General features: G+C 38.7%; 1 protein-coding gene and 1 long non-coding RNA gene across 5 annotated transcripts in view; one reads left to right on the top strand and one right to left on the bottom strand.

Moving 5' to 3' along the window:
* Positions 1–26,083, bottom strand: part of LOC126968671 (neuroligin-2) — a 46,666-nt gene that overhangs the window by 6,871 nt on the left and 13,712 nt on the right. The window contains exons 7-15 of one of the 4 annotated variants that reach the window (XM_050813710.1): positions 23,296–23,507; positions 22,074–22,244; positions 11,017–11,218; positions 8,764–8,951; positions 6,320–6,432; positions 4,699–4,878; positions 2,728–2,923; positions 2,275–2,390; positions 336–371 (exon numbers count right to left, since the gene is read on the bottom strand). In XM_050813710.1, the coding sequence (XP_050669667.1) occupies positions 336–371; positions 2,275–2,390; positions 2,728–2,923; positions 4,699–4,878; positions 6,320–6,432; positions 8,764–8,951; positions 11,017–11,218; positions 22,074–22,244; positions 23,296–23,507 (1,414 nt within the window). Of the gene's footprint in view, positions 1–335; positions 372–2,270; positions 2,391–2,727; positions 2,924–4,698; positions 4,879–6,319; positions 6,433–8,763; positions 8,952–11,016; positions 11,219–22,073; positions 22,245–23,295; positions 23,524–26,083 lie in introns of those variants that run through there. The other 3 variants (XM_050813713.1, XM_050813711.1, XM_050813712.1) reach the window with 3 other exon arrangements.
* LOC126968774 (uncharacterized) overlaps positions 1–26,083 on the top strand; it is a 384,859-nt gene that overhangs the window by 346,578 nt on the left and 12,198 nt on the right. The window lies entirely within an intron of this gene.

Raw genomic sequence — 26,083 nt, 5'->3', positions numbered from 1 at the left:
TAGTGTCTATACGCCTAAATCAACGCGGCAAAGCTTAGATTTCTCTAGGGCTATCAGTAAGTGTTAATAAAAATATTATTTATATTAACAAAAAACACATTAAATTATATATAAATTTAAAAACAACAAAAGTTATCGAGTACAGTATATGCAACAATTCACACATACTGTAAATAAATAAACATGAAGATATATATAACTATTAATATATAGGATAACTATAAGTTAATATTATGAATGAAGCAGATATTTCGAACGACAACACAGTGATACAAGGGTAAAGTGATATATATATAGTTAGTGAAAAAGCAGTGTTAGTAAGTTAGTTTACCTACATCACGGGTATTTGCCTCCACTTCGGCGGTGCGGCCCTGTTGTATAACACACCATTGTTAGTAAGTTAGTAATATATTTTATGTACACCCTTGCTTTAAATCCTCTATTAAAGATTCTGAAACAGTTAGCTTATTACCAACATTAAAACACCCAATGCCGTAATAGCCATTACATCATCCAAACGAGTGTTGTAATGTTGTACTGAATTTCATAACACTCCTTGGTTTTTTTTTCGATCCCTTCATGCGTAAAGAGTATCAACTAACAGCCACATTCTTATTGCTCGGTGGTATCTGTATGAATTTCGAAAAAAAGAACATTTTCGTTTACGCGCGTTCCACACTATCAGAACGTGGCGCGCCGTAAAAAAAAAGTATGTTATTCGAAACTTAAAAACTCGAATTTAAATAATTGCACAATACCGCCATTTTTCTTGAAAAAATAAGCGATTCCAGTTTTGACAGCATACATAATTTAAATAATTGCACAATACAAAATGTAAATGACTACTAAAATAAACAATTCTTTCATTAACACTTAGTTTATTTGTATAAAATCAGTAATGGAAGCTAACTGTTTCAGAATCTTTTAAAGGATTCATATTCTGGGTGTAGATAAAGTCTTGTATGCAACTGTTGATAATTAGGTATTAAAACACGAATGTGGGTTTATCGCACGTGTGTTACAGTGTTACACAACAGTTGCATAAATAACTAATCTTTAAGTAATACTGCATTCTATAAAAGCTTTATAATTGGCGTTAGTATTTCAAATTACAATAAGCATTTTAAAAAGTTTGGAAGTTATGCCTTTATGGGTTGTGAAATGAAACAAACTTATATGGCGAGTACTCAAACCCGACCCGCAATGTTAACTGTTTTTATCTATATATATAAATAAAATTGGCGTGTCGATTTGTAATATTGAAATAACAGTTTTTTACAACATGTAAATGAATATATATACGGTACATACCAAAATAACATTTTTTACAATTTTTGTCTGTTTGTTCCGGCTAATCTCTGATATGGCTGGACCGATTTTGACGGGACTTTTATTGGCAGGTAGCTTAGCAGGAGGTTTAACTCTAAACAACGTTTGCCGGGTCAGCTAGTTAATCATAAAATTAACCGGGCTTCCGTGCAATACGCACACATATAAGAAGTGCAGCGTATCCGCATGCACACACGTACAAAATGCAAACATAGTAAATTATCAATAATAATGTGTACCCACAAACAATCGTTAATATTATATATAGATTCCTAATTAGGCAAAGTGGTAGTAGGCGCCTACTACCACTTTGCCTAATTAGGAATCGGGCAGTAAGTAGCAAATTCTTTCATCTATTATTCTACCTTTCTGTAAGTTGTAAGGTTGGTCTTGTCAGATTGGTCCTAAACTTTCTTACATTAGTCCTTTTGCCACTGCTTCGTTCCATAGTAAAAAACATAATTCTAAGTTCCTTAAAGGCCGGCAACGCTCCTGTGATTCCTCTGGTGTTGCAAGAGAATCACGCGATGAACACTTTACACCAGGTGACCCGTACGATCGATTATCCTCCTATTGCCCTAATTTTATAATATATTGACACACTTTTACACAAATGATCTTGGCCCAAACTAGGCATAGCCTGTACTATGCGTACGAGACAACGATATATTTAATACAATATATTTACTTAAACATACATAAATACACCTAAACATCCATGACTCGGAAACAAAAAACAATATTCATCATATAAATGATTGCACCTACCGGGATTCGAACCCGGGACCTCTAGCTTACTAGTCAGGGTCACTAACCATTCGGCTATAGCGGTCGTCAAACTAAACATTCTAAAACGAGTTTAACGTTTTTGTAAATGTTTTAAACTTGGAGTAACTTTACACTGCGTTTATTAATAACACAGAGGTGAGAGGTAGTGATGGTTACCTCTTAGCATTCCTCCACAGCATGCAGCATACCACAAGCAGAACTATCAACAACAGCGCCGCGCTCGATACCGACCAGAATGCGATCTGCAGCGGCTGCTTCGGCTCCCACCAGTACTGCAAACAAACCAACTCTAATCTATTATTACATGAGATAATTTGGAGCGAGAGAGAGAGAGAGAGAGGGCGAGATTTAATAATAGAGACTTTTTTTCTTTTGTGTAAAGATTATTGTGTTTCGGTCTGAAGGGCGCCGCAGCTAGTGAAATTACTGGGCAAATGAGACTTAACATCTTATGTCTCAAGGGGACGAGCGCAATTGTAGTGCCACTCAGAATTTTTGGGTCTTTCAAGAATCCTGAACGGCACTGCATTGTAATGGGCAGGGCGTATCAATTACCATCAGCTGAACGTTCATTTAAAAAAATTATACGTCGAATGAAAATTATCATACCTCAGTGATAGGCGGATATGTAGGAACCAGTCTTCCAATAACAGTTGGGAGGTAGACTGTCCAGAACGCGAGCTCCGTCTGCCGATAGTTGAGCTGGATCGAGGAGTTGAAGGTAGTGTTGAGGTTCAGATAGCGCAGTTGGCCCGCGGTGGCCATCTCCATGTGCAGACCGAGGATACGGGATCTGGTCGGGTTGCTGTAACATCGTATATTATTTTATCTACACCGATGCTTTAAATCCTCTATTAAAGATTCTGAAACAGTTAGCTTATTGCCAACATTAAAACACCCAATGCCGTAATAACCATTACATCATCCAAATGAGTGTTGTAATGTTGTACTGAATTTCATAACAACACTCCTATTTTTTTTTCAATCTCTTCATGCTCAAAGAGTTTGAACAGATAGCCACATTCTTATTGCTCGATGCGTGGTATCTGTATGAATTTCAAAAAAAAAGAACATTTTCGTTTACGCGCGTTCCACACTACGTTACCGTAAAAAAAGTACGTTATTCGAATCCCCGCCATTTTTCTTCGATATTTTTATTGTTTTGTTTACAAAAAATGAGCGATTCATTTTAAACGCTGCAAAAGAACATAATATTCAAGTGAATTTTAATTATTGCACTAAACAAACTGTAAATGACTACTAAAATAAATAATTTTTTCATTAATACTTAGTTTATTTGTATATAATCAGTAATGGATGATATTAGGTTACTACTAGGATTAACTGTTTCAGAATCTTTTAGAGGATTCATATTATGGGTGTAGATATAGTCTTGAATGCAACTGTTGATAATTAGTTATTAAAACATGTGATACTATTATCACACTCGGCTTTGCCTCGTCAGATAAAGCCACATTCATGTTTTAATACCCCTTATTACACAACAGTTGCATAAATAACTAAATAAAACACTTTTAAAGAATTAAAACGCGTGTAATTGTAACTATGTTTTTACGTTGGATTTTAGCGTAAAATTTACATTTTTATTATTATTTTAGTTGACGTCCCCCTGAAAACGAGATCTGGAAAGGTCTTGAAACGTCGGGTTAACTAAAATAATAATAAAAACACACAGTTACAATTAAACGCGTTTTAATACTTTAAAAAGTGTTTTATTTAAATGTGTAACACTCGCGTTAATCAAAGAATATATTTCGTATATTTTAATATAATTAGACAAATAGTTTTCCCGTTTAATATTTCATATGTTAAATCAAAACAAAGTCTAGACAGTGACAGCTGTGAACACGTCGAAAAAAATTGAGGTTAACAGTTAACCTCTATTTTGAGCAATGCACGCAAACTAACACAAAGTGACATGCATATCGCGAGTGTAAGACGTAGCTTTTCACGCATACTAAAATGATTAGCCTGGCCCGTTTTCACCGGCATCACCTAGACAAATAAATTATCTAAGAAAAAAACGTATTCCCTTTCTAAATACCTTTATTTTTTCATTAGGGTTTTTATTTTTTCATTTAACCCGTGATAGTGGTAAACAAGTTGTATGAAGGGATCTCAAATACAATTATTAATCTACACGGACTAGGAAAAAAATAAGGACTCCGGGTGACCTTACATAACAGTGTAGCACCAAAACAAGTCGATTGACGTGTAAATACATAGTCCCACGAACACACTTACACTACTACAGGCTGATAGGCGGCCATTATGAGAATTGCCATCGTCTGTGACAGATCAGTTTGCGTCTCAATAAAATATTTTAAAAATGCCGTCGTGCGTTGTGAAAAAGTGTAAAAATGATACTATATAAGTATTTGTGGCCATATATGATTATTTAAGGGAGAAAAATATGTGTAACTGGAATCCCCCCGTAACCGCACACACACTAGCATAACGGTGCTTCACTTGTTAATATCACGGTGCGGAGTCCTTCTTTTTTTACTCGTCCGTGTTAATCTATTGATAACTAATGTGTAATTATATCGTATCGCTCACCCAAATCTCGCGAAGTCCGTGTAGGCCTTCATGAAGAAATGGCTCATGTTCCGGTCATTGTTGGTCCAGGCTTGTCGCTCGATCCGCTGCCGCGTTGGGAAGAACTCCTGGTCCATGAAGGGTGCGCCCGTGAGGAACGTGGCCTCTACGTCGTGACCGTACTGTCTCCATTCCGGCCATCTAGAAAAATAGGGTTTATACTTGGACTAAGTTGCTTTTACTATCATTACTTATGGAGCTGTTAAGGTTTTCAACAGTGGGCGGCCAGATTATGGGCACGACAACGGCGCCTATTTCTGTCGTGAAGCAGTAATGTGCAAGCATTATTGTGTTTCGGTGTGAAGGGCGCCGTAGCTGGTGAAATTACTGGGCAAATGAGACTTAACATCTTATGTCTCAAGATGTGCAGTTGTTGTTCCGCTCAGAATTTTTGGGGTTTTCCAAGAATCCTGAGCGGCACTGCATTTTAATGGGCAATGCGTATCGATTACCATCAGCTGAACATCCTGCTCGTCTCGTCCCTTAGGCTGCGTCCCCAGTAGGCAAACTGTTAGCCGCCGACTGAGTTAGCAGCGTATCGGTTTAGTACGCCCTTCCATATATTTCAAATGGAGTGTTCACAGTTTGCTAGTTTTGCGCTCACTGTACGCAGTTTGCAGCTTTACGCGCGCCGACTATATTAGTGAGCGGCCGACTCCCACCAAAACCGGTTCCAGTCGGCGCCGGCGATTGGTTGTTCGCCGGGCGTAGTGACTCAGTTTGCCGCAAACTGATTATTCGAATAGTTGGAAAAAAGCTATCATCATGTTAGGATGTGATTTTTTGCATTGCACCTAACTAATCTCAACGCACACACACATCACTGAAAATCCAAGATGTCCTTTGATACGGAAAGGTTCATTTCATTAGTGAAATACAGAATAGACCATGCATATGGAACATGTCGAAAATAAAAATAACTTATTTTTTTTAAATCCTAAAGCGTTAATTATTTACTTATCTCAAAGTTATAGTAAGCCGTTCTTCGGGACATAATGTATCTCTTGTGATATTATTTTTAGCTATGTACTTGCTTATAGATTTCAACAATTCATCAAATGTATGAGAAGTCATATTGAAATAGTAGTAAAATTTTTCTGGATGTTTCCTTAGTTCTGGGTAAAGAGTGTGAAATTGTCCAATGCTCATCAACCTTTTCTTGTATAATAGGTGAACCCAGTGCTTCCTTTTATCCTCTTTCAGCGCTTCTAAGATACCAATTACTTCAAAAATATCCATCGTGACCAACATAACCACTCCCTTCGTACAACAAAAGTAAAGTGATAATTCAGTCGGTCGGCTAAATAAGCGGCTAACTCTTAACAGTTTGCTTGCGACGCACGAAAATTGATTTGAGTCTGCAGCTAACTCAAATTTCAGTTCGCTGCAAATTTGCGGCTCACTCAGTCAGCCACTCACAGTTTGCCTACTGGGGACGCAGCCTTAATTTCATAAAAAAAGAAAAAAAATCCACATGGTGGGGATGATAGCTGGGTTTGTGGAGCGAATGTTTCAAGTAAAAACAAAATGATATCCAATGAAGTAATGCCAATAGAGCAGTATATTAACCAAAAATACATACCTGTAAGCTTCTACAGTTGTATTCATCACATACATATACACGGGCACCTTTTGCTCTAGCAAAAGTTTCACCATCTTGTCTGTGGGCGCGCGGTATAAGAAGTCCGAGAGAAGCTGAAATATTTAATATGCAAAATAAGAAATTGATAATTAATTAATAACTAAATATATGGAAGTGTTTAATATCAAAATTTTGGATACTTCTCGTTTGATTTTAAAAAAGATATTGATACCATTTTACTGATTAGATAAAGTTCTTTCGATATCAGTTTAATGTCTTTTGGTATCTGTAATTATTGTTGCTGAATAATCTCCTGGTCTCACTTAACGATTACATCCTGTATATGAGGCCCTCCACGTCACAGACAATATTTTGTGACTCGAGTGCTGGAAATGACACTGGTTAATATGATGTCCGACAACTTCGTGCGCGACCGTCAAACGGGTTACGGCAGCCCTTCCCCGCAACACCACCCGCTGATTTTTAAGTACCCCCCTCCCCGCTACCGTCTGTCACCCCGTGGAACGGTCGCGCACTAAGCTGTCGGACTATAACAGCCTAGCGAAACTCTCTAAGAAAAAAGCGATTGTATGAAACGTGCAGGGATTGATAGATTGACAGATGACAGTAATGTGTAAGCATCATTGTGTTACGGTCTGAAGGGCGCCGTAGCTAGTGAAATTACTGGGAACATGAGACCCGACATTATGTGTCTTAAGGTGACGAGCGCAGTTGTAGTCAGCTGAACGTCCTGCTGTCTCTTCCCTTATATTCATTGAAAAAACAATAAAACCGGTGTGAAACATTGCCTAGTAGCCAATTTCTACAACTTAAAATTCTAAAATTAAAAACTCTAAGAAAAAAGCTAATCACTCGATTGTATGAAACGCGCAGTCATTGATAGATTGACAGATGACGGCTATAATCTTGTAAAAGAAAACGAAATACACTACGTTTCAAGCAACTGTTCGCTTTAAAACTTAGCCGGACTATACTTCGTCGCCATACTGTAGTCATAGCCCAAATGGTTGCGAAACTGAAGTGGCAGTGCACATAGTTCGACGGACAGACACGTACCGAAAGACGCAATGTTGGTAGGCCCTCCACAGGATGGACCGGCGATCTGGTCAAGATCGCCGGAATACGTTGGATGAGGACAGCGCAGGACCGATCTTCGTGGAGATCTTTGTCCAGCAGTTAACGTCTTCTCTTTTTCCTTGGCACAGGAAGCCGCCTAGATTATGGGTACCACAACGGCGCCTATTTCTGCCGTGAAGTAGTAATGTGTAAACATTACTGTGTTTCGGTCTGAAGGGCGCCGTAGCTAGTGAAATTACTGGGCAAATGAGATTTAACATCTTATATGTCTCAAGGTGACGAGCGCAATTAAAGTGCCGCTCAGAACTTTTGGGTTTTTCAAGAAACCTGAGCTGCACTACATTGTAATGGGCAGAGCGTATCAATTACTATCAGCCGAACGTCCTGCTCGTCTCGTCCCTTATTTTCATCCCAAAAAACCTGATGATGATGACGTCCTCTTTGGACTATAATACCGAGACTATAAGTCAGGTGCAATCATTTATATGATGAATATGGATGTTTGTTTCCGAGTCATGGATGTTTATATCTATTATATAAAATTCTCGTGTCATGGTGTTAAACATTGAACTCCTCCGAAACGGCTTGACCGATTCTCATCAAATTTTGAGTGCATATTGGGTAGGTCTGAGAATCGGACAACATCTATTTTTCATCCCCCTAAATGTTAAGGGTGGTCCACACGAATTTTTTTTTGTCATTATTTTTAAATTTGTTTGATTATGAGTCAGCATTAAAAAATACATACAACTTCAAATTTTCACCCATCTACGATCAACAGTTACTTTTGTATCGCGATTTTAATATCGGCAATACAACGTTTGCTGGGTCAGCTAGTGAATTTATGTATGTTTAAGTATATTGTATTAAATATATCGTTGTCTTGCAACCCATAACACAGGCTATGCCTAACTTGGGGCAAGATAATTTGTGTAAGTGTGTCAATATTATTATATTATTTACAACAGGATCCCAGAAAATGTTCAAAACAAAAGTATTACGTTATTCAAAAGAATTGTTAAAAAACGTTTGTGTGGTAAAGGTTACTATAACATAAATGACTTTCTTAATGATACCACTGGTTGGGAATGGAGCGACAGCCCTCAGGCTATTAAATAATAAGTTTAATTTTAGAATGTTACTTTGTAAATGTTACTTTAATTGTAATATAGTTTTGATGAAAAAAAAAGAGTTTGAGTTTGTTGCACCCATTCTACTCAGGCCTGAGGCATACATTTTGGAATGGGTGGTAGTTTTTTTTTTGACTTTTCAATAAGTGATTTCACATCTTATTTTGAACAAAAATATTTGAATTTGAATGTGAATATTATTATTATAAGACTCACGTGAACGTACTGATCCCGGATGGCACTCGTGTTATGTGGGTCGGGGTGGTAGGTGTACATGAAGCGGACGGCCTCGTATACGCCGCGAGGGTTTAAAGTGTAGTTGTATCGGAGCACCAGTTCTCGCACCTTGTTGTCGAACCACGCCTCCGAAACCTCGTAGGTCGGCGCCAGTGACGTGTTGGTAACTGTAACACCATTGAACATTTATAATATATCTATATCCAACACTAGCTGACCCAGCAAACGTTGTATTGCCGATATTAAAATCGCGATACAAAAGTAACTGTTGATCGTAGATAGGTGCAAAATTTTAAGTTGTATGTATTTTTTAATGCTGACTCATAATCAAATCAATTTAAAAGAAATGTCAGAAAAAAATTAAAAAAATAATTCGTGTGGACCACCCTTAACATTTAGGGGTGTGAAAAATAGATGTTGGCCGATTCTCAGACCTACTCAATATGCTCACAAAATTTCATGAGAATCGGTCAAGCCGTTTCGGAGAAGGACGGGAACGAACACTGTGACACGAGAATTTTATATATAAGATTATCTATATATATAAAAATGAATTGCTGTTCGTTAGTCTCGCTAAAACTGGAGAATGGCTGGACCGATTTGGCTAATTTTGGTCTTGAATTATTTGTCCAGAGAACGTTTAAAAGGTGAATAAATATGAAAATGCTCGGAATTGAATAAAAAAGACAATTTTGTATTTCCTTTCATGTGTCCCCCGTCGTTGAGAAATCAAATTGAAAGAATAGTTTAAAATTAAAATGAATAATTAATTAGAATTTTTATATCTTTCTGACTTTCTCTTAACTACAGTTGTTAAATATCTATCAGATTATTAATAGAGTTACCTCACGTGCTAACCGCAATGATGACATGAGAGAGACAGATAAAGAAAATAGTCATATCAGAAAGCTTTAAAGTGATTAACAGACTGTATGGTATTGTTTTAATAAAAAAAGGATTCCTTTTGTTTGTTTTAAGTTTATTTTATACAAAAGTTTATGTCTTTTATTTATCGATTCAGGCAGTACGAAGTTTGCCGGGTCAGCTAGTATCTTATATATTTAAACGGGCAATTCTTGTATATATAATATACATAAATTACCTGACACGGTGTTTGTACGCGATCGACTCCTAAACTAATGAACGGATTTAAATGGGAACGGCTTCATGGAGAGGAGTGAACTGTGAAGTTTCTGTGACAGAATATATTGACGCACGGTTTAACAGCTCTGCTGTGAAACAATTTTATTATAACAACAAGGAGCATATGTTACGAAATAATTCTTGATGTTTTGAAATATTATTGGCAAATTCCTATTAAACAGTATTTTTTTATTATCTACAGAAAAACGCATGTCGGGTCAGCTAGTCTATCTAATATAATCTATATATATAAAAATGAATTGCTGCTCGTTAGTCTCGCTAAAACTGTAGAATGGCTGGACCGATTTGGCTAATTTTGGACTTGAATTATTTGTGGAAGTCCAGAGAATGTTTAAAAGGTGAATAAATATGAAAATGCTCGGAATTGAGAAATCAAATTGAAAGAATAGTTCAAAATTAAAATTAATCACTTATTAGAATTTTTATATCTTTCTGACTGAATCTGAATCTCGGAAACGGCTCCAACGAATTTTTTTAAGATTTCAGGCTCCAAAAATTTTCTTAAGATTTACTATACAGGGGATTTCGGGGGTAATAAATCGATCTAGGTTTCAATTTAAAAAAATGTAGTTTTTATCCGTCTTTTAACGAGAAACAGTTACAATAACATTAGAATACAAAGGTAAATTTCGCCACTATATTATAAAAGACTATAATAGCTCAGATGGGACATTGGGTGATCCGGAAAGCAGAAGCCCCTGGTTCGAAACCAGATGTCCTATTAGTATTTTTTTCAAGTTTTGTACATTCATAAAAATCCGAGCAAGGCTCGGTCGTCCGGATATTTTATATTAAAGAGCGATCGGAGGCTTCTTTTTTTATGAAAATAAGGCACGAGACAGGAAGGACGTTCAGCTGATAGTAATTGATACGCTCTGCCCATTACAATGCAGTGCCGCTCAGGATTCTTGAAAAACCCAAAAATTCTGAACGGCACTACAATTGCGTTCGTAGCCTTGAGATATGTTAAGTCTCATTTGCCCAATAATGTCACAAACATGTGCTGTGTCAGCACTTATAATTAATATAATATTACCGAAACTTAGTTACCAGCTCCTGTATACTCACACAGATAATAGGCCGCCTCTTGCGTAGTGACACCTGTCATATATCTAAGTGCTGGGTTGAACAATCTCCGCGTTATGAGTTCTTCCGGTTTAGTTGACAGGAAATGCCAGTCCCTCTCCCTCCAACCCTCATACCAGCCGTCTCCAGGGAAGGTGAAATTGTTCTCCAAGACCGGACCCCATGGTATAAAACCCACTTGAGGCTATAAAAATAAATTATATATTATTAAATCATACTAAACCGATAACCCGTAAGTCAAACTAAAATTAAACTAAAAATTGAAAATTAATTAAATTAGGCCTTATTTTGTGGAAGTGACTCAGCTCCTGAGGATGCCTCCTATAAAGGCGAAACATGTGACGAATGGATTCATGAAGTAACAACAGTTACAATCCCTACTAATATTATAAAGTATATGTAAAGTTGTTTGTAACGCTTTTACGGCGAATTACCGAACCGATTTTGATGAAATTTGGTACAGCGATAGACCCGAGCTTGGGAAGGAACATACATTTTGTCACGGAAAAATCGTCTCTCGGATTGGTTAAAAACTGGAATTCATTCGTCGATAAGCTATAACTATACCAATAGTAGGTACACGCTACAAGTTAGGACATCATCTCCACCATCTGGATGTGTGGCGGTCCTCCACAGTGCGGTTTTCAAGGAGCTTTCTTCCACGTACTACAAAGCTGTGGAATGAGCTTCCTTGTGGGGTGTCTCCTGGACGATACGACATGGGTACCTTCAAAAAAAGCGCGTACACCTTCCTTAAAGGCCGGCAACGCTCCTGTGATTCCTCTGGTGTTGCAAGAGATTGTGGGCGGCGGTGATCAAAAAAAAAAGGTGTAGTTTGCCAAAACAATCTTCCTCGAAATAAGATTCATATAATATGTTGAGAACGGGAGCGAAAACGGGAACCGGAACTGGAATAGGACATGAGATAATCATCAATTCCAAAGATATTATTTTTAAAAACCCTTTATCTACGCGGACGAAGTCGCGGGCATCAGCTAGTAATATATATACTAGCTGAGCAAAAACTAAACTATATATACAGCAAACGTTGTATTGCCGATATTAAAATCGCGACACAAAAGTAACTGTTGATCGTAGATGGGTGAAAATTTGAAGTTGTATGTATTTTTAAATGTTGACTCATAATCAAACAAATTTAAAAAAAATGTCAAAAAAATTGAAATAATAAAATTGGCGTGGACCACCCTTAACATTTAGGGGGATGAAAAATAGATGTTGTCCTATTCTCAGACCTACCCAATATACACTCAAAATTTCATGAGAATCGGTGAAGCCGTTTCGAAGGAGTTTAACTACAAACTGTATTATTAACCTCACCATATTGAAGTTTTTAAGTCTGAAACCATTTTTTTACTAACCTGAGGGGTTCAGGATTCGGGTTGTATATCTATACTAATATTATAAAGCTGCAGTGTTTGTTTGTTTGTTTGAACGCGCTAATCTCTGGTACTACTGGTCCGATTTGAATGATTCTTTCAGTGTTGGGTAGTCCATTTATCGAGGAAGGCTATAGGCTATGATTTTTTTTTCAAAATTAGGGATCCGTAATAAAATTGCTATTTTGTAACACAAGGTGTGAAATCGAAAACCTATTTTTGCGTGCGCTGCAAAAACTATTGACAATAGAACAAAATGATGTACAACATATATATATAGGCAATATTTTATTACTTATAAAACTATCGCGTGAATTATACTTTATATGGCAAAACAACGTTTGCCGGGTCAGCTAGTGTATTAATAAAAAGGCATAAAAGTCATTATTTTCTCAAAATCGATTCCTTTAGAATTCTTTTTGATGTCACTTCTAATATACTAGATACTACTACCGCTTCGGAAACAAATGGCGCTCCGAGAGAGAATAAGCGGCGCAAGAAACTCTCCCAGCATTCTTTTTTTGCGCTCTTTTCAATATAAATATACAATATTGTACAGTCATTTCTATCGCTATGAAATAATCATAATCTAGTCTCAGGCTGTCCGATAACTTAGATATTCAGCTGTGGAGTAATAGGATTTACGACAGAGTATTTTTTTTATAAAACTTTAAAATTTATTTATAGATAATGCCTGAACAGTGGCAGGGACTTTATTATAAAAGTGTATACATTTACCCTTAAATCTATTATGTGTCTTATGAAGAACTTAGACTTAGTTACAAGCAATCCCTTATTTCTAGTGTTATAATAATGAAAATCACCATTAAGAGCAAAAAGGTGATGATAATGAAGGCTTTATTTAAGAAATGATCTGTACGGTCAACAGCATGTCGACTGTACATCACGTTTCGCGTATCAGCGTTTACGTCGCCTCGCGTTATTTCCTAAGTAATATTGTAACCAGTTCGCGACAAGCCGCCGATCGATTCGCGTGCTCATTACCATACCAACATTTTACCATTTTACCATATAGCATAAGTTAAGGTTTCAATATACCATTTGAGCCTAACTTGTGTTTTACTCTGTACGGAACCAAACCACCGTACATTGTGGTCCTTCGGCCTTTTGTTAACCAGTGACAAATTTTTTTTTTTTAACCATTCCAAGGACATTGTGGTCCTTCGGCCTTTTGTTAACCAGTGACAAATTTTTTTTTTTAACCATTCCAAGGACATTGTGGTCCTTCGGCCTTTTGTTAACCAGTGACAAATTTTTTTTTTTTAACCATTCCAAGGACATTGTGGTCCTTCGGCCTTTTGTTAACCAGTGACCAGAATTTTTTTAACCATTTCGAGGACACAAAAACATTGTGATCCATCGTTCTATTAACCAGTACCATTAGTTAACCATTTTAACCAAAATTCGTCGCGTGTGTAGTGAACCAAATTAGTGTTGACCAAAGTGCTTGTGTGTGGAGTGTAACCAGTTCACCAGATCGGCGATACTACCAGCGACTACCAACGGGGAGACTGCTGAGGACACACCAGGTCACCACGTACCAGTCTTCAAGTAAGATCTTTCCTTTTTATCACTCACCACTCTTTACCACTCTCTTTTGACCCGTAACCATGGAGGCTCTATTAACCACCCAAAACCAGATTATGTCCGCGATTAACACGCAGTGTGTTAATTTCAAGAAGGACGGGCCAGAACGAAAGACACCCGCCTATATTGAAAAACGTCTCAACGCTTTAGACTCGTACTGGAGTGAATTCCAGACCAACCATACTAGGCTTTGTGCTGAGTTTGAAGACCCTAACCATCGCTACTTCGCGGAAAACCATTACCAGCGGACGAAAGATTTTTACCAGGAAGTTAGGAATATGATTTCTAATTACGTAACCAGCGATCCCAGCAAACCATTACTGAGACCTGCTACACCATTATCGCAGGGCTCAGATAGGCGCGATATTTTCTCTCCCGCTCAGGAGGGTCCCTCTTTTAGCTTCCCTGCACCAAAGCTATCGAACCAGGGCAACTCCAGTAGGGTCGAAGAAATGCTGCGAAAGCAGAAGAGCAACTTCAAGGCGCTATCCCGTACCATAGAGGCTGTCGACCTTGAAAGCTGCTCCGACCGCTGGGAGTTCGAAGATATTTTACGAACTATCCAATCAAGATGGTCGGTCATCGATTCTCTTCACTGGGACATCGACAGCGAAGGGCTGCTCGACAACGAAGAGTATGAGACAGCATTCGCTGAGATGGAGAAGAAATACAACACCATGAAGAAGGCAGTGAACAGACAGATGTGGTCGTCATCTTACAGGGAACGTTCAACCCCACAAATGGACATTCCCACCTTCAGCGGAAACTACCAAGATTGGATATGTTTTAAAGATTTATTCTCCGAAACAATTCACCATAATAAATCTTTACCAAATGCGCAGAAAATGCAATTCTTGAAAAGTAAGCTCCGTGGCGAGGCTGAAAAATTAGTTCACCATTTACGCATCAATTCTGAAAACTACGAAGTATGCTGGGACATATTAAACCAACGTTACCATAATACTAGGTTAATATTTAATTCTCACATACAATTGTTACTAACCATGCCTACGATTCAACATCAATCTGCAGCGGTCATCAAAAGGTTACATGACACCACCAACGAGTGTCTTAACTCTATAAAAGCAATGGGCATCGACATTTCCAACTGGGACCCATTGATCGTCTATATTTTGTGCCAAAAGTTAGATACTGAAACCCATAATGATTACATTGTGTCGCTTAAGAATCCAAAAGAATTGCCTACTTTGTTAGATTTTTTGAAATTTTTAGAAATTAAATTTACTTCGTTAGAAAGCTCTCGTCGTAAGCAGGACTTCAACAAATCAAATTCATCCCAGGTACACCAAAACCAATACCAAAAACCATGGGCTGAAAAGCATACCAATAACCATTTACATAATTTTATGAACAGAAATTTTAAACCAAGACCAGCTGTAATAAACCACGTCAATACGAAACCAGTACATATTGCGCCACAACGGAAATGCATACTCTGTAAAACGTGTTGCCATGAATTGTTTAAATGCAAACAATTTCTAGAATCCGCACCGCTGAATCGACTTAAGGTCATTGAATCCAACAAATTATGTAAAAACTGTTTAATTAACCATTATGACAAGGAATGTTCTTCGGAAAAAACTTGCCGTTTTTGTAACCAGCAGCATAATACTCTTCTGCATAATGCTCTTGTCACTTTTGCACCATCTACTTCTAGAAATACCGAGATCGAAAATTCTCCTAGAAGATCCAATATATGCGTTACCAATGCCCCACAAGAAACCATGCCCAAATTATTAGCAACAGCTAAAGTTAATATTATGTCTATGGATGGCTGTCACCATACCATGCGAGCCCTCATAGACCCGTGCGCGGAGTCATCTCTCATTACAGAGAATGCCGCTCAACTTTTAGGCCTACCCAGGATTAAGCGCCACTGTGTGGTGGTCGGAGTAGGCGCAAAAGCCAACAATAGTAAGGGAGTCGCACAGCTTTCAGTGTCATCTCTTCATAATAATTTCACATTTAAAACGGAAGCCTATGTGATGAAGCATGTCGTCGGGAATTTACCACACGAAACATTAGAAAAACCAGCTTGGCCGTATTTACAAAAGTTACCACTCGCAGATCCAGAGTTTTATAAAAGTAGACCAATAGATTTAATTTTAAGCGTTGAAGTTTACGAATTAATTATTTTACCAGGTTTAATTCGTAATGGCACATCACTACCAATCGCGCAAAATACCAAGCTCGGTTGGATTCTTAGTGGTACCATAAAACCAAACCAAACATATTGCAACGTCGTCATGGTCGACTTGCAGGATATACAGCGGTTCTGGGAGATTGAAGATATCTCAGACAACTCTGTAAATATTACGGATGAAGATAACCATTGCCTTCATCATTATCAACAGCATACTACGCGCAAACCAGACGGACGTTATGTTGTACGGTTACCATTAAAACCAGAGATTACCGAAAAATTGGGTGAGTCTAAAACCAAAGCCGTAGCCCAATTTCGGCAATTAGAACGCAGATTTTGTAAAAATAAAATTATCGAACAGAACTACAAACAATTTATCCATGAATATATTAATTTAAACCATATGAAGAAATGTAATAGTAATCCGATACTTCAGTGCTATTTACCTCACCATTGTGTAATCAGAACGGATTCCACGACGACTGCCACGCGAGTTGTTTTTAATGCCTCAGCGAAAACTTCGACTGGACTTTCGTTGAATGACCTTATGTACTCTGGACCAAATTTACAAGAGGATTTGTTTACTCTCATATTAAAGTGGAGGCAGTACCAAATAGCCTTCACAGCCGATATAGAGAAGATGTTCAGATTTATAGATGTCCATGATGATGACCAGCCGCTCCAGAAGATCGTGTGGAGGGACTCTGAAAAGCAACCATTAGAAGAATACCAACTTACCACTGTCACATACGGCACCAAGGCCGCACCATTCCTAGCCATGATGACATTGAAACGTCTGGCTAAGGATGAAGGTCACCGTTACCCAGAAGCAGCAGAAGTTCTGGCTACCAGGCTCTACATGGATGACCTCCTCCATGGACATCATGACCTCCAGTCTGCAAGGAGGCTGATTTCCGACCTCATAAATCTCCTTAAGTTAGGTGGATTCAATCTAAGGAAGTGGTCGTCAAATCAACCAGATGTACTACCAGATAACCAGTTACCATGCGAAGACCAAGCATATGTTTTTAAATACCAGGAATCAACCAAGGCATTAGGACTTAAGTGGCATCCCGACGAAGATTATTTCACTTTTCAATTGAATTCCGAACCAGTCAGTAAACTCACCAAAAGAAGTTTACTCTCGAATATATCGAAGATATTTGATCCGCTTGGATGGCTTTCACCAGTTACCACCAAGTTGAAACTACTCTTCCAGGAAGTATGGCTCTTAAATCTTCTGTGGGACGACGAATTACCAGCTGACATCAACACAAAATGGAAAACCATAGAGGCTGACATCACGAAAATTAGCCATATTACCATACCAAGGTGGTTGCAGTCTTCTAAGAACGACACCATTGAATTACATGGGTTTTGTGATTCATCACAAAATGCCTACGCTTGTGTTGTATACTGCAGAGTCAACAATATTACCAGCAACCAGTCTTCTGTAGTATTAGTAGCTTCGAAGTCTCGTCTCGTACCTGTAAAGAAAAATGTATCGTTACCTAGATTAGAGTTATGTGCAGCGGTTCTACTTACCAAGGTCATGAAGATCACCTGTAAATGCCTATCAGATTACAACATCAAAATCTACGGTTGGTCTGATTCGACAGCTGTGTTAGGCTGGCTCAACGGCGACCCATGTAAATGGAAACCATTCGTCGCGAATAGGGTGAAGCAGGTCATTGACATTATACCATCGAGTAGCTGGCATTATGTGTCAACAAAGGACAACCCAGCTGACTGCGCAAGTAGAGGCATTACCACAGAACAGCTGATTAACCATTCCATGTGGTGGATAGGTCCCCACTGGCTAAGATCGTTTGAAGAGTCCAAATTAACCAATAAATTATATACAACCTGCGAAGAGCTTAAAAAACCATTATTAAATATAAATGTAAACACAATTAAATATCAAAACAAGGCTATAGATAGTATAATTAGCAGATACAGCGATTTTACGCGAGCTTCAAGAGTGCTTGCGTGGGTGTTACGTTTTACACCTAAGTCATTTAATACTAATAAAACAAACTACTTAACTATATTAGAAATAAGAAAAGCTAAAAACTTAATTATAAGGCATATACAACAAGTAGAATTTTTAGAAGATATACAATATATTAAAAACCATAACCAACCTAACCCTAAGAGTAAATTATTAAAATTGAAACCATTTATTGATAACCAGGGGCTCTTGAGGGTTGGGGGGCGATTGACCAACGCCAAAATAGAAGATAGTATGAAACATCCGTGTATTTTACCACATAACCATTTGCTTACTGACATGATTATTGACCACGCGCATAAGATGACCTTTCATGGGGGTCCCCGGTTAACCCTTGCTTGGCTGCGTCAAGAATATTGGATCCTGGGAGGAAACAATGCTGTAAAGAAGAGGCTACGGAGATGTGTGCTATGTAGAAGGCACGACCCCCTGAAACACGACCAGTTGATGGGAGACTTACCACCTGCAAGAATCAACAGGACCCGCCCCTTTTACCATTTGGGGGTTGATTTTACTGGTTTTGTTGACGTCAAGTCTGCGAAGGGTAGATCAGTGAGATGTACCAAAGGATATGTCGCCGTCTTCGTGTGTATGGCGACCAAGGCTGTACATTTGGAGTTGGTCTCTGATCTCACCGCCTCAGCATTTTTGGCAGCCCTCAGAAGACTTGCGGCCAGGAGAGGATCGCCCGGTCACATTTACAGTGACAACGGGACGAACTTTATAAAAGCAAATAGAGTTTTGCAAGAGGAGATTGTTAACTTGAAAACCATATTGAATGCCCAGTTTTATGCAGAAATAGCTGAAATGTCGATAGAATGGCACTTCAACGCACCATCTTGGCCAAGCGCAGGCGGTCTCTGGGAGGCTGCAGTGAAGAGCTTGAAATACCACCTGAAGCGAGTAATAGGAGAACAAAAACTCACCTACGAGGAGTTCTCTACTCTTCTAGCTCAGCTAGAAGGATGCCTTAACTCCAGACCTCTGTGCCCGCTGAGTGAAGACGTCGAAGACTTAGATTGTTTGACCCCTTCTCATTTTCTGTCCAGTGGACCAACATTGACCATTGTTGAGTCAGAACACGACTTACGAACCAGATGGCAGTTAGTGCAGAAGATTTACCAAGATGTGTGGAAGAGATGGAGAGCGGAGTACCTCACACAGTTGAACGCTAGGTCCAAGTGGCGACGTTCACAACCAAATTTAAATGTTGGCGGCATTGTAATTATACACGATGCTAACCTGCCACCGGGTAAATGGGCTCTCGGTCGAATCGTGCAGCTACATCCGGGGCAAGATGGGCTAGTTCGAGTAGTCTCTGTTAAAACCAAAAATGGCATTATGAAGCGACCAGTAGTCAAACTATCTCTTTTACCTATTAACCACTCCAACGACGAAGACAGTAACCAAATTCATGAAACCACTGACCATAACCAGCCGAAACACCAGTCGAACGACGATTTACCAAAACCAAAGCGACGAGCTAGAAGAGGAATTGTTAATTTATTTACCATGGCACTTATGTTGTTTACCTTTTTATTTTCACCAGCCACGTGTGCATACAACGCTATAAACTTCAACGACAGTCAAAGTTTATATTTAGATAAAATATCAACCATGCGACTAGTTCAGGACGAATGGAAACTAGTTGTATACTACGATTTAAAACCATATTGGCAAGGCAGTAAATTGTTATCCAAATATATTGATCATATGGAATATATTTGCAAGGAATCGTCAGTCAGAAACCATTGTGAATCTATTTTAATACAATTACAGCACAGTTATACAGAGTTATCGCATTACAATAACATTCTGTCGACGCAGCAGTTCCCACGCGGGCACGCGCGGCGCAGGCGCGGCCTTATCAACGCTGTGGGTAATGTTGCACACGCGCTGTTCGGTGTACTCGATGACCAATTCGCTAAGCAGTATATTCAGGACATCGATTTAATTAGGGAAAACCAAAACCATCTTGCTGCTCTATGGAAAAACCAGACTTCCGTAATAGAAGCAGAATATAATGTATTGAAGAGGATGCAAGGCTCAATTGACAAACAATATAAAATATTTACTCATTACCTTAACCAGTTAAAGAACGCTACCAATGATGTCAAGAGTCAATTGAAAGACGTGGAAAACAATAATGAATTTTTATTATGCGCTATGGCAGCTAACAGCTTGGAGTCGAATTTGAAGAATGTGCAGGATGTTCTTTTAGATACTGTTTCGGAGGTGTACTTTGGGAAGTTCAACATACATCTTTTGAAACCCGACCAGCTTCTAGAAGAATTAAATATTATTTCCGGAAGATTGTCCAACGATTTAAGTTTACCAATAGAGAACACGCATACAGAATTAACCAAAATGTACCATTTACTCAAGGTCAGAGCGAAAATGCTAAATGACTATTTTATTTTTGAAATTAGAATACCATTAGTGAGTAGAGACCATTACCAAGTATATAAAATTTATCCTGTACCAAGACGGAGCGGCAAAACCATGGTCACCCTAGTTCCAGTTTCGGATTACATTGCGATCAACTTACGAAGAGACTCATTTATGACCATATCACACTTAGAATTAAATAATTGTCTTCATTTAGATACTGAGACACAACTTTGTCCTTTGGAAAAACCAATTTCTCATATGAGTCATGATGACGTCATGTGCTCCAAAGACCAGGAGACGAAGCAGTGCAGAACCAAAACTGCCAAATGTCTAGATTGGTGGTCTCAGCTAAGCGAGGTCAATACATACTTTTTCTTTTGCTGCGACTCGTATCCAGTACGTATCATCTGTGGAGAGCAAATGTTTTCCAATCATCTTAATAATAGCGGCATTATTAGGTTGGGTCCAGATTGTGTTCTGAAAGGACAAGACATTACCATTTATGCTCGGAGGCTTCAGAACAATACATTAACCATACAGACGGATATACCAGCTATAGACATTCACCCCATCAACCACATCTTTAACCAGAATAAGACGTTCGTGTCGCTGATTTCGGAGCCAGCATCAGTGATGGGTGGTTACGATCAGGAGCTAGATGATATAGGCGCAAAAATAAAACAAATGAATTCAGAGAGTGGTCTAAAGGGTGGTATATCTTATCACGACGTTCACCACTACGTCGCGATATACGTGGTGGCGGGTGTGCTGGTGGCCGGGGCCGCCGCGTACGCCGTGCGGCGGTGGTGCCCGCGCCGCAGCCGCCGCCAGGACTCCAGCGCGCCGCCCGCGCCGGCAGCCGCTGGCGCAGGGCCAGCCGCGTCGCACCCGCCGCGCCCTGAGCCGCGGGGTCTGACGAACGCAGCGTTTGTGTATAGTGTTAGTGACCAGTGTGTAAGTGTAGTTAACCACGGGCAATCTAGTGCTAGTAAAAATAGTGATAAGTGTAGTGATGAAGTGAAAGACCAATCCACTTCTCCTGTAGTGCATAGGCATAATTTTAGTGATTACTGTGGCTAGAGACATTAAGGTTACCATTAGATAATGCAAATTTGTTTATCACCTTGTCTCACGTCACTCGCTAACCATAACCATTTCTTTTTTGTACCATCTTCACCACCACTCTTTCTTCTCTCGCGGTGGCAGCATGTACGGTCAACAGCATGTCGACTGTACATCACGTTTCGCGTATCAGCGTTTACGTCGCCTCGCGTTATTTCCTAAGTAATATTGTAACCAGTTCGCGACAAGCCGCCGATCGATTCGCGTGCTCATTACCATACCAACATTTTACCATTTTACCATATAGCATAAGTTAAGGTTTCAATATACCATTTGAGCCTAACTTGTGTTTTACTCTGTACGGAACCAAACCACCGTACATGATCAGTTTGCCAAATAGACTTACCTGGAACTCTGCATTGCCCAGCTCATAGAAGCTCCGACCTTGTTTGAGACAATTGACAAGTTTCCACGACGAGTCAATTGGACATCCGAGCAAACGCCCGAACACCAGTGACGTGTTCTGAACGCGGAACTTGTCCTCGATAAGGGCCCAGTCTGCCAGCGCAGAGCCGCTCTATACATAACGAAAAAAAAAACGTCAATATTATAAACTAATTCTACTGCAGAGTAAAACTTTGACTGTGACAATCATACTTTTAACACGAAGAACAAAACATATACTTGTTATGCCTACTACTCGGATAAGTCGAGTTAGGAAGTCTTGTGGGGCGATGTATATGCTTTTACAACCAGATCCCAGAAAATGTTCAAAACAAAAGTATTACGATATTCAAAATATTTGTTAAAAAACGTTTATGTGGTAAAGGTATTTTTTTTTCATAAAAACATCGTTAAAATGTAATAACATACAATAAAATTTATTGTTTAATAGCCTGAGGGAGGTCATTCCATTCCCAATCTGTGGTATCATTAAGAAAGACATTTATTTTACCACAGAAACTTATGTTAATAATTATTTTGAACAATTTGTTATTTTTAAAGTGATATCGCTCATTTCTGGAATTGATAATTATGCAAATTAACTTGTAACCTCTCGGGTTCCTTCCGAGCGCTCTTAACAACTGAGCCAACCCTTCGGGTGACTAAAAAAGCCATACCAAGACTTCCGAATCATGCATCCCTCGAACGGTTGGCTCAGTTTTTAAGAGCGCTCGGAAGGAATAATTTGTATAATTAATCCCAGAAATGAGGATTATTACTTTAAAAATAACAAATAGTTCAAAAGAATGCGAAAAAAACCGTTTGTGTGGTAAAGGTTACTGTAACATAAATTATATTCTCAATGATACCACAGATTGGGAATGGAACGACCGCTCTCAGTCTAATAAATATTATTTTTTTGTACGATATTACATTTTAACGGTATTTTTATGAAAAAAAAAGGAAGACCACTGAGTTTCTTGCCCCGCCGATCTTCTCAGGTCTGAGGCAACCTCATCGAATGTGATTTTAAATCCTATTTTGAATTATAATATTTGAGTTTGAAAATAATACAAACTCACAAATCAGCAATGATAGTTGAGCTGTTTCTCTGAGAGCATTATTTTACATTTACACTTGGGATCATGTTGTATAAGCATATATACATTATAGCCTCAACCAACCTGAGCGATGACCCTGGACACGATGTCTCTAGTGCTAGGCGCTAGTGCCAAGAGCCCGGCGGAAGCGGCCCCCGCGCCTGGTCCGAACAGAGTCACAGATCCGCTGTCTCCGTTGAACGGACCGATGTTGTCTCTCACCCAACGCAGCGCCATTGCCTGGTCTAAAACACCATAGTTACCCGGCGAATTCTCATCGCCCGTCGATAAGAATCCTGCAATCCAATGAGCAAAATTTTTTTTATGGAATAGGAGGACAAACGAGCGTACGGGTCACCTGGTGTTAAGTGATCACCGCCGCCCACATTCTCTTTCAACACCAGAGGAATCACAACAGCGATGCCGGGCTTTAAGGAAGGTGTACGCGCTTTTTTTGAAGGTACCCATGTCGTATCGTCCCGGAAACACCGCACGAGGAAGCTCATTCCACAGCTTTGTAGTACGTGGAAGAAAGCTCCTTGAAAACCGCACTGTGGAGGACCGTGTGGCGGTCCACATACTAAAAACTATATATAAAAAGGCAACCACTGACAAACTGAGGAGTCCAACAAATAACCATTTTTTTTGTCAATAATTATTTACATCTGTTTTAGGTCGTATAATAAAAAGTCTTCTTCACAATAAGCGCTTTATTAGAATTAACAATTACTTTACTTAATAATTGAATGCAATGTACGAATATGGTATTTGAAGGCATCCACACTGGCCAACTGTTGAAGATCGACTGCCTTGCTGATCGTTTTTGTTAAACACGTTAGTAATCGAATGACAACTTACTGAACAAAGAGGAGGTTAAGTTGTCATGAGGCAGATTACAGAGAACCAACATTGTCTATGGAATTAAAGTAAAGTAGACTTATGGTTTTAATATTTAATATCCGGACGACCGAGCCCTGCTCGGATTTTAAAGAATGTACAAAACTTGAACAAACAAAAGAAACTAATATGATATCTGGATTCGAACCGGAGTCTTCTGCTTTCCGGATCACCCACAGTCCCATCTGTGCTATTACAGTCTTGTATATAGTGGCGAAATTTACCTTTGTATTCTAATATCATTGTAGCAGTTTCTCATTAAAATTGAATCCTAGACCATTGAAAGCTAGATCGAATTCTCGCCCCCGCAACTACCTGTATACTAAATTTCATTAAAATCGTCGGAGCCGTACAAAATAACAGAACAAAATTAAACTAAATTAACTTTCACACTATATTTATTTAGGTTCAGAACGAGGTAGGCACTGCCTTATTGCCCATATGATATGCACGCCCCTGATCAACGCAATATAAAATTTGTTAAAAAAAACATACTGTATTGATTGATTTTAAGTTAGAGATCTTCAATAAATGTTATTTTTTTTTGTGTATACGGCAACGTTTAAAAAAATATAACATGTTTGTGACTTTTTATATGTATTTTATTGCCTTGAGGCCAATGAAGCGCCTTCATCTCTTCTGCAATTTCGGCCCACTAATGCATGAGCGTAAAACCATCCTTAGTGACTATACCCTACTCCCAGATGCTGTTTGTACTCGCGTCAAAAAGATACTGCGGTTTGTAAACGCGGCAGGGCTTGACGACGACCTATAAGTATGAGTGACGAACACAATAGTTCAATTCTGGACGCGGTGTTACTAGGACCCAATCAGGAATGGCCAAATAGCCACCCTGTGCAAATAATAATAATAATGTATTAGAAAATTTTATTGAATTAGGCGTTACTTTGCCTCTACACGAGTAGACTTATTTTAAGCCTCGTGTAGAGGCGAAACACGTGTCGAATTGTTTTAAAAACAAACATTGGCGGAAATAACACTAAAGAAAACTTAAATCATTTGTATAATTATGGATTTCCGCAAAGTAACGCCTAATTCAATAAAATTTTCTAATACATTATTATTTGCACAGGGTGGCTATTTGGCAAAGAAAAATTAATTTATTTGTATAATGATGTATTAGATCCTTGACGACAAGTCCACAACGAAAACACTATTAATTTTGAGAAGTCCATGGTTCCAGAGACATTAGAGTAACACAGGAGCCCTATTACCAAAATCGAAATACGAAGTTTGACGGATCGTACATTTTCCTATTACGAAAGTGTTTTGGATCCGAAGTTCCCGATTATACATTTTGTCTTTCTCTTACCTTATTCCCAAATTCACTTGACATTTACTTTTCTTTGTTTGACATTATTATGTATAACTACAACTTTACTTTTCGACGTTCTTTCGTTTCGGACCGAAACTTCGGATTTCGATCTTGGTAATAGACCTCCAAAGCTCGTGTACCTCATAGGGTAAACGAACTCGGCGGAACCGCTCCCCGTGTTGCTTATTGCCAACATTAAAACACCCAATGTCCTAATAACCATTACATCATCCAAACGAGTGTTGCAATGAAATTCAGTACAACATTATATCATCCGTTTTCATAATAACACTCCTTTGGACGATATTATAGCTACTAGGACTGGCTTTTTTTATATTAGCAGTAAGCTAACTGTTCCCGAATCTTTTAAAGAGGATTCATATTATGGGTGTAGATAAAGTCTTGTATGCAACTGTTGATACGAGTAATTAGGTATTAAAACACTCATGTGATACTATTATTTTTATTTATTTATTTATTATATACAGACACTTTATCACATAATATTACATTATATTTGGTCCCTACACTAGGCGTAGCCTGTCCTGTAGGCAACCAATTTACATCCTAAGGTTAACAATATGAACCGAAAGGTCAAAAAGTGCACTCTGTATATGTGTGTGTGTGTGTGTGTCTGGG

The sequence above is a fragment of the Leptidea sinapis genome, chromosome 16 (assembly GCF_905404315.1).
Source record: "Leptidea sinapis chromosome 16, ilLepSina1.1, whole genome shotgun sequence".
In the NCBI taxonomy this organism is placed as follows: Eukaryota; Metazoa; Arthropoda; class Insecta; order Lepidoptera; family Pieridae; genus Leptidea; species Leptidea sinapis.
The sequence above is the reverse complement of the archived record's forward strand: the minus strand, read 5'-3'. Positions and strand labels throughout refer to the sequence as shown.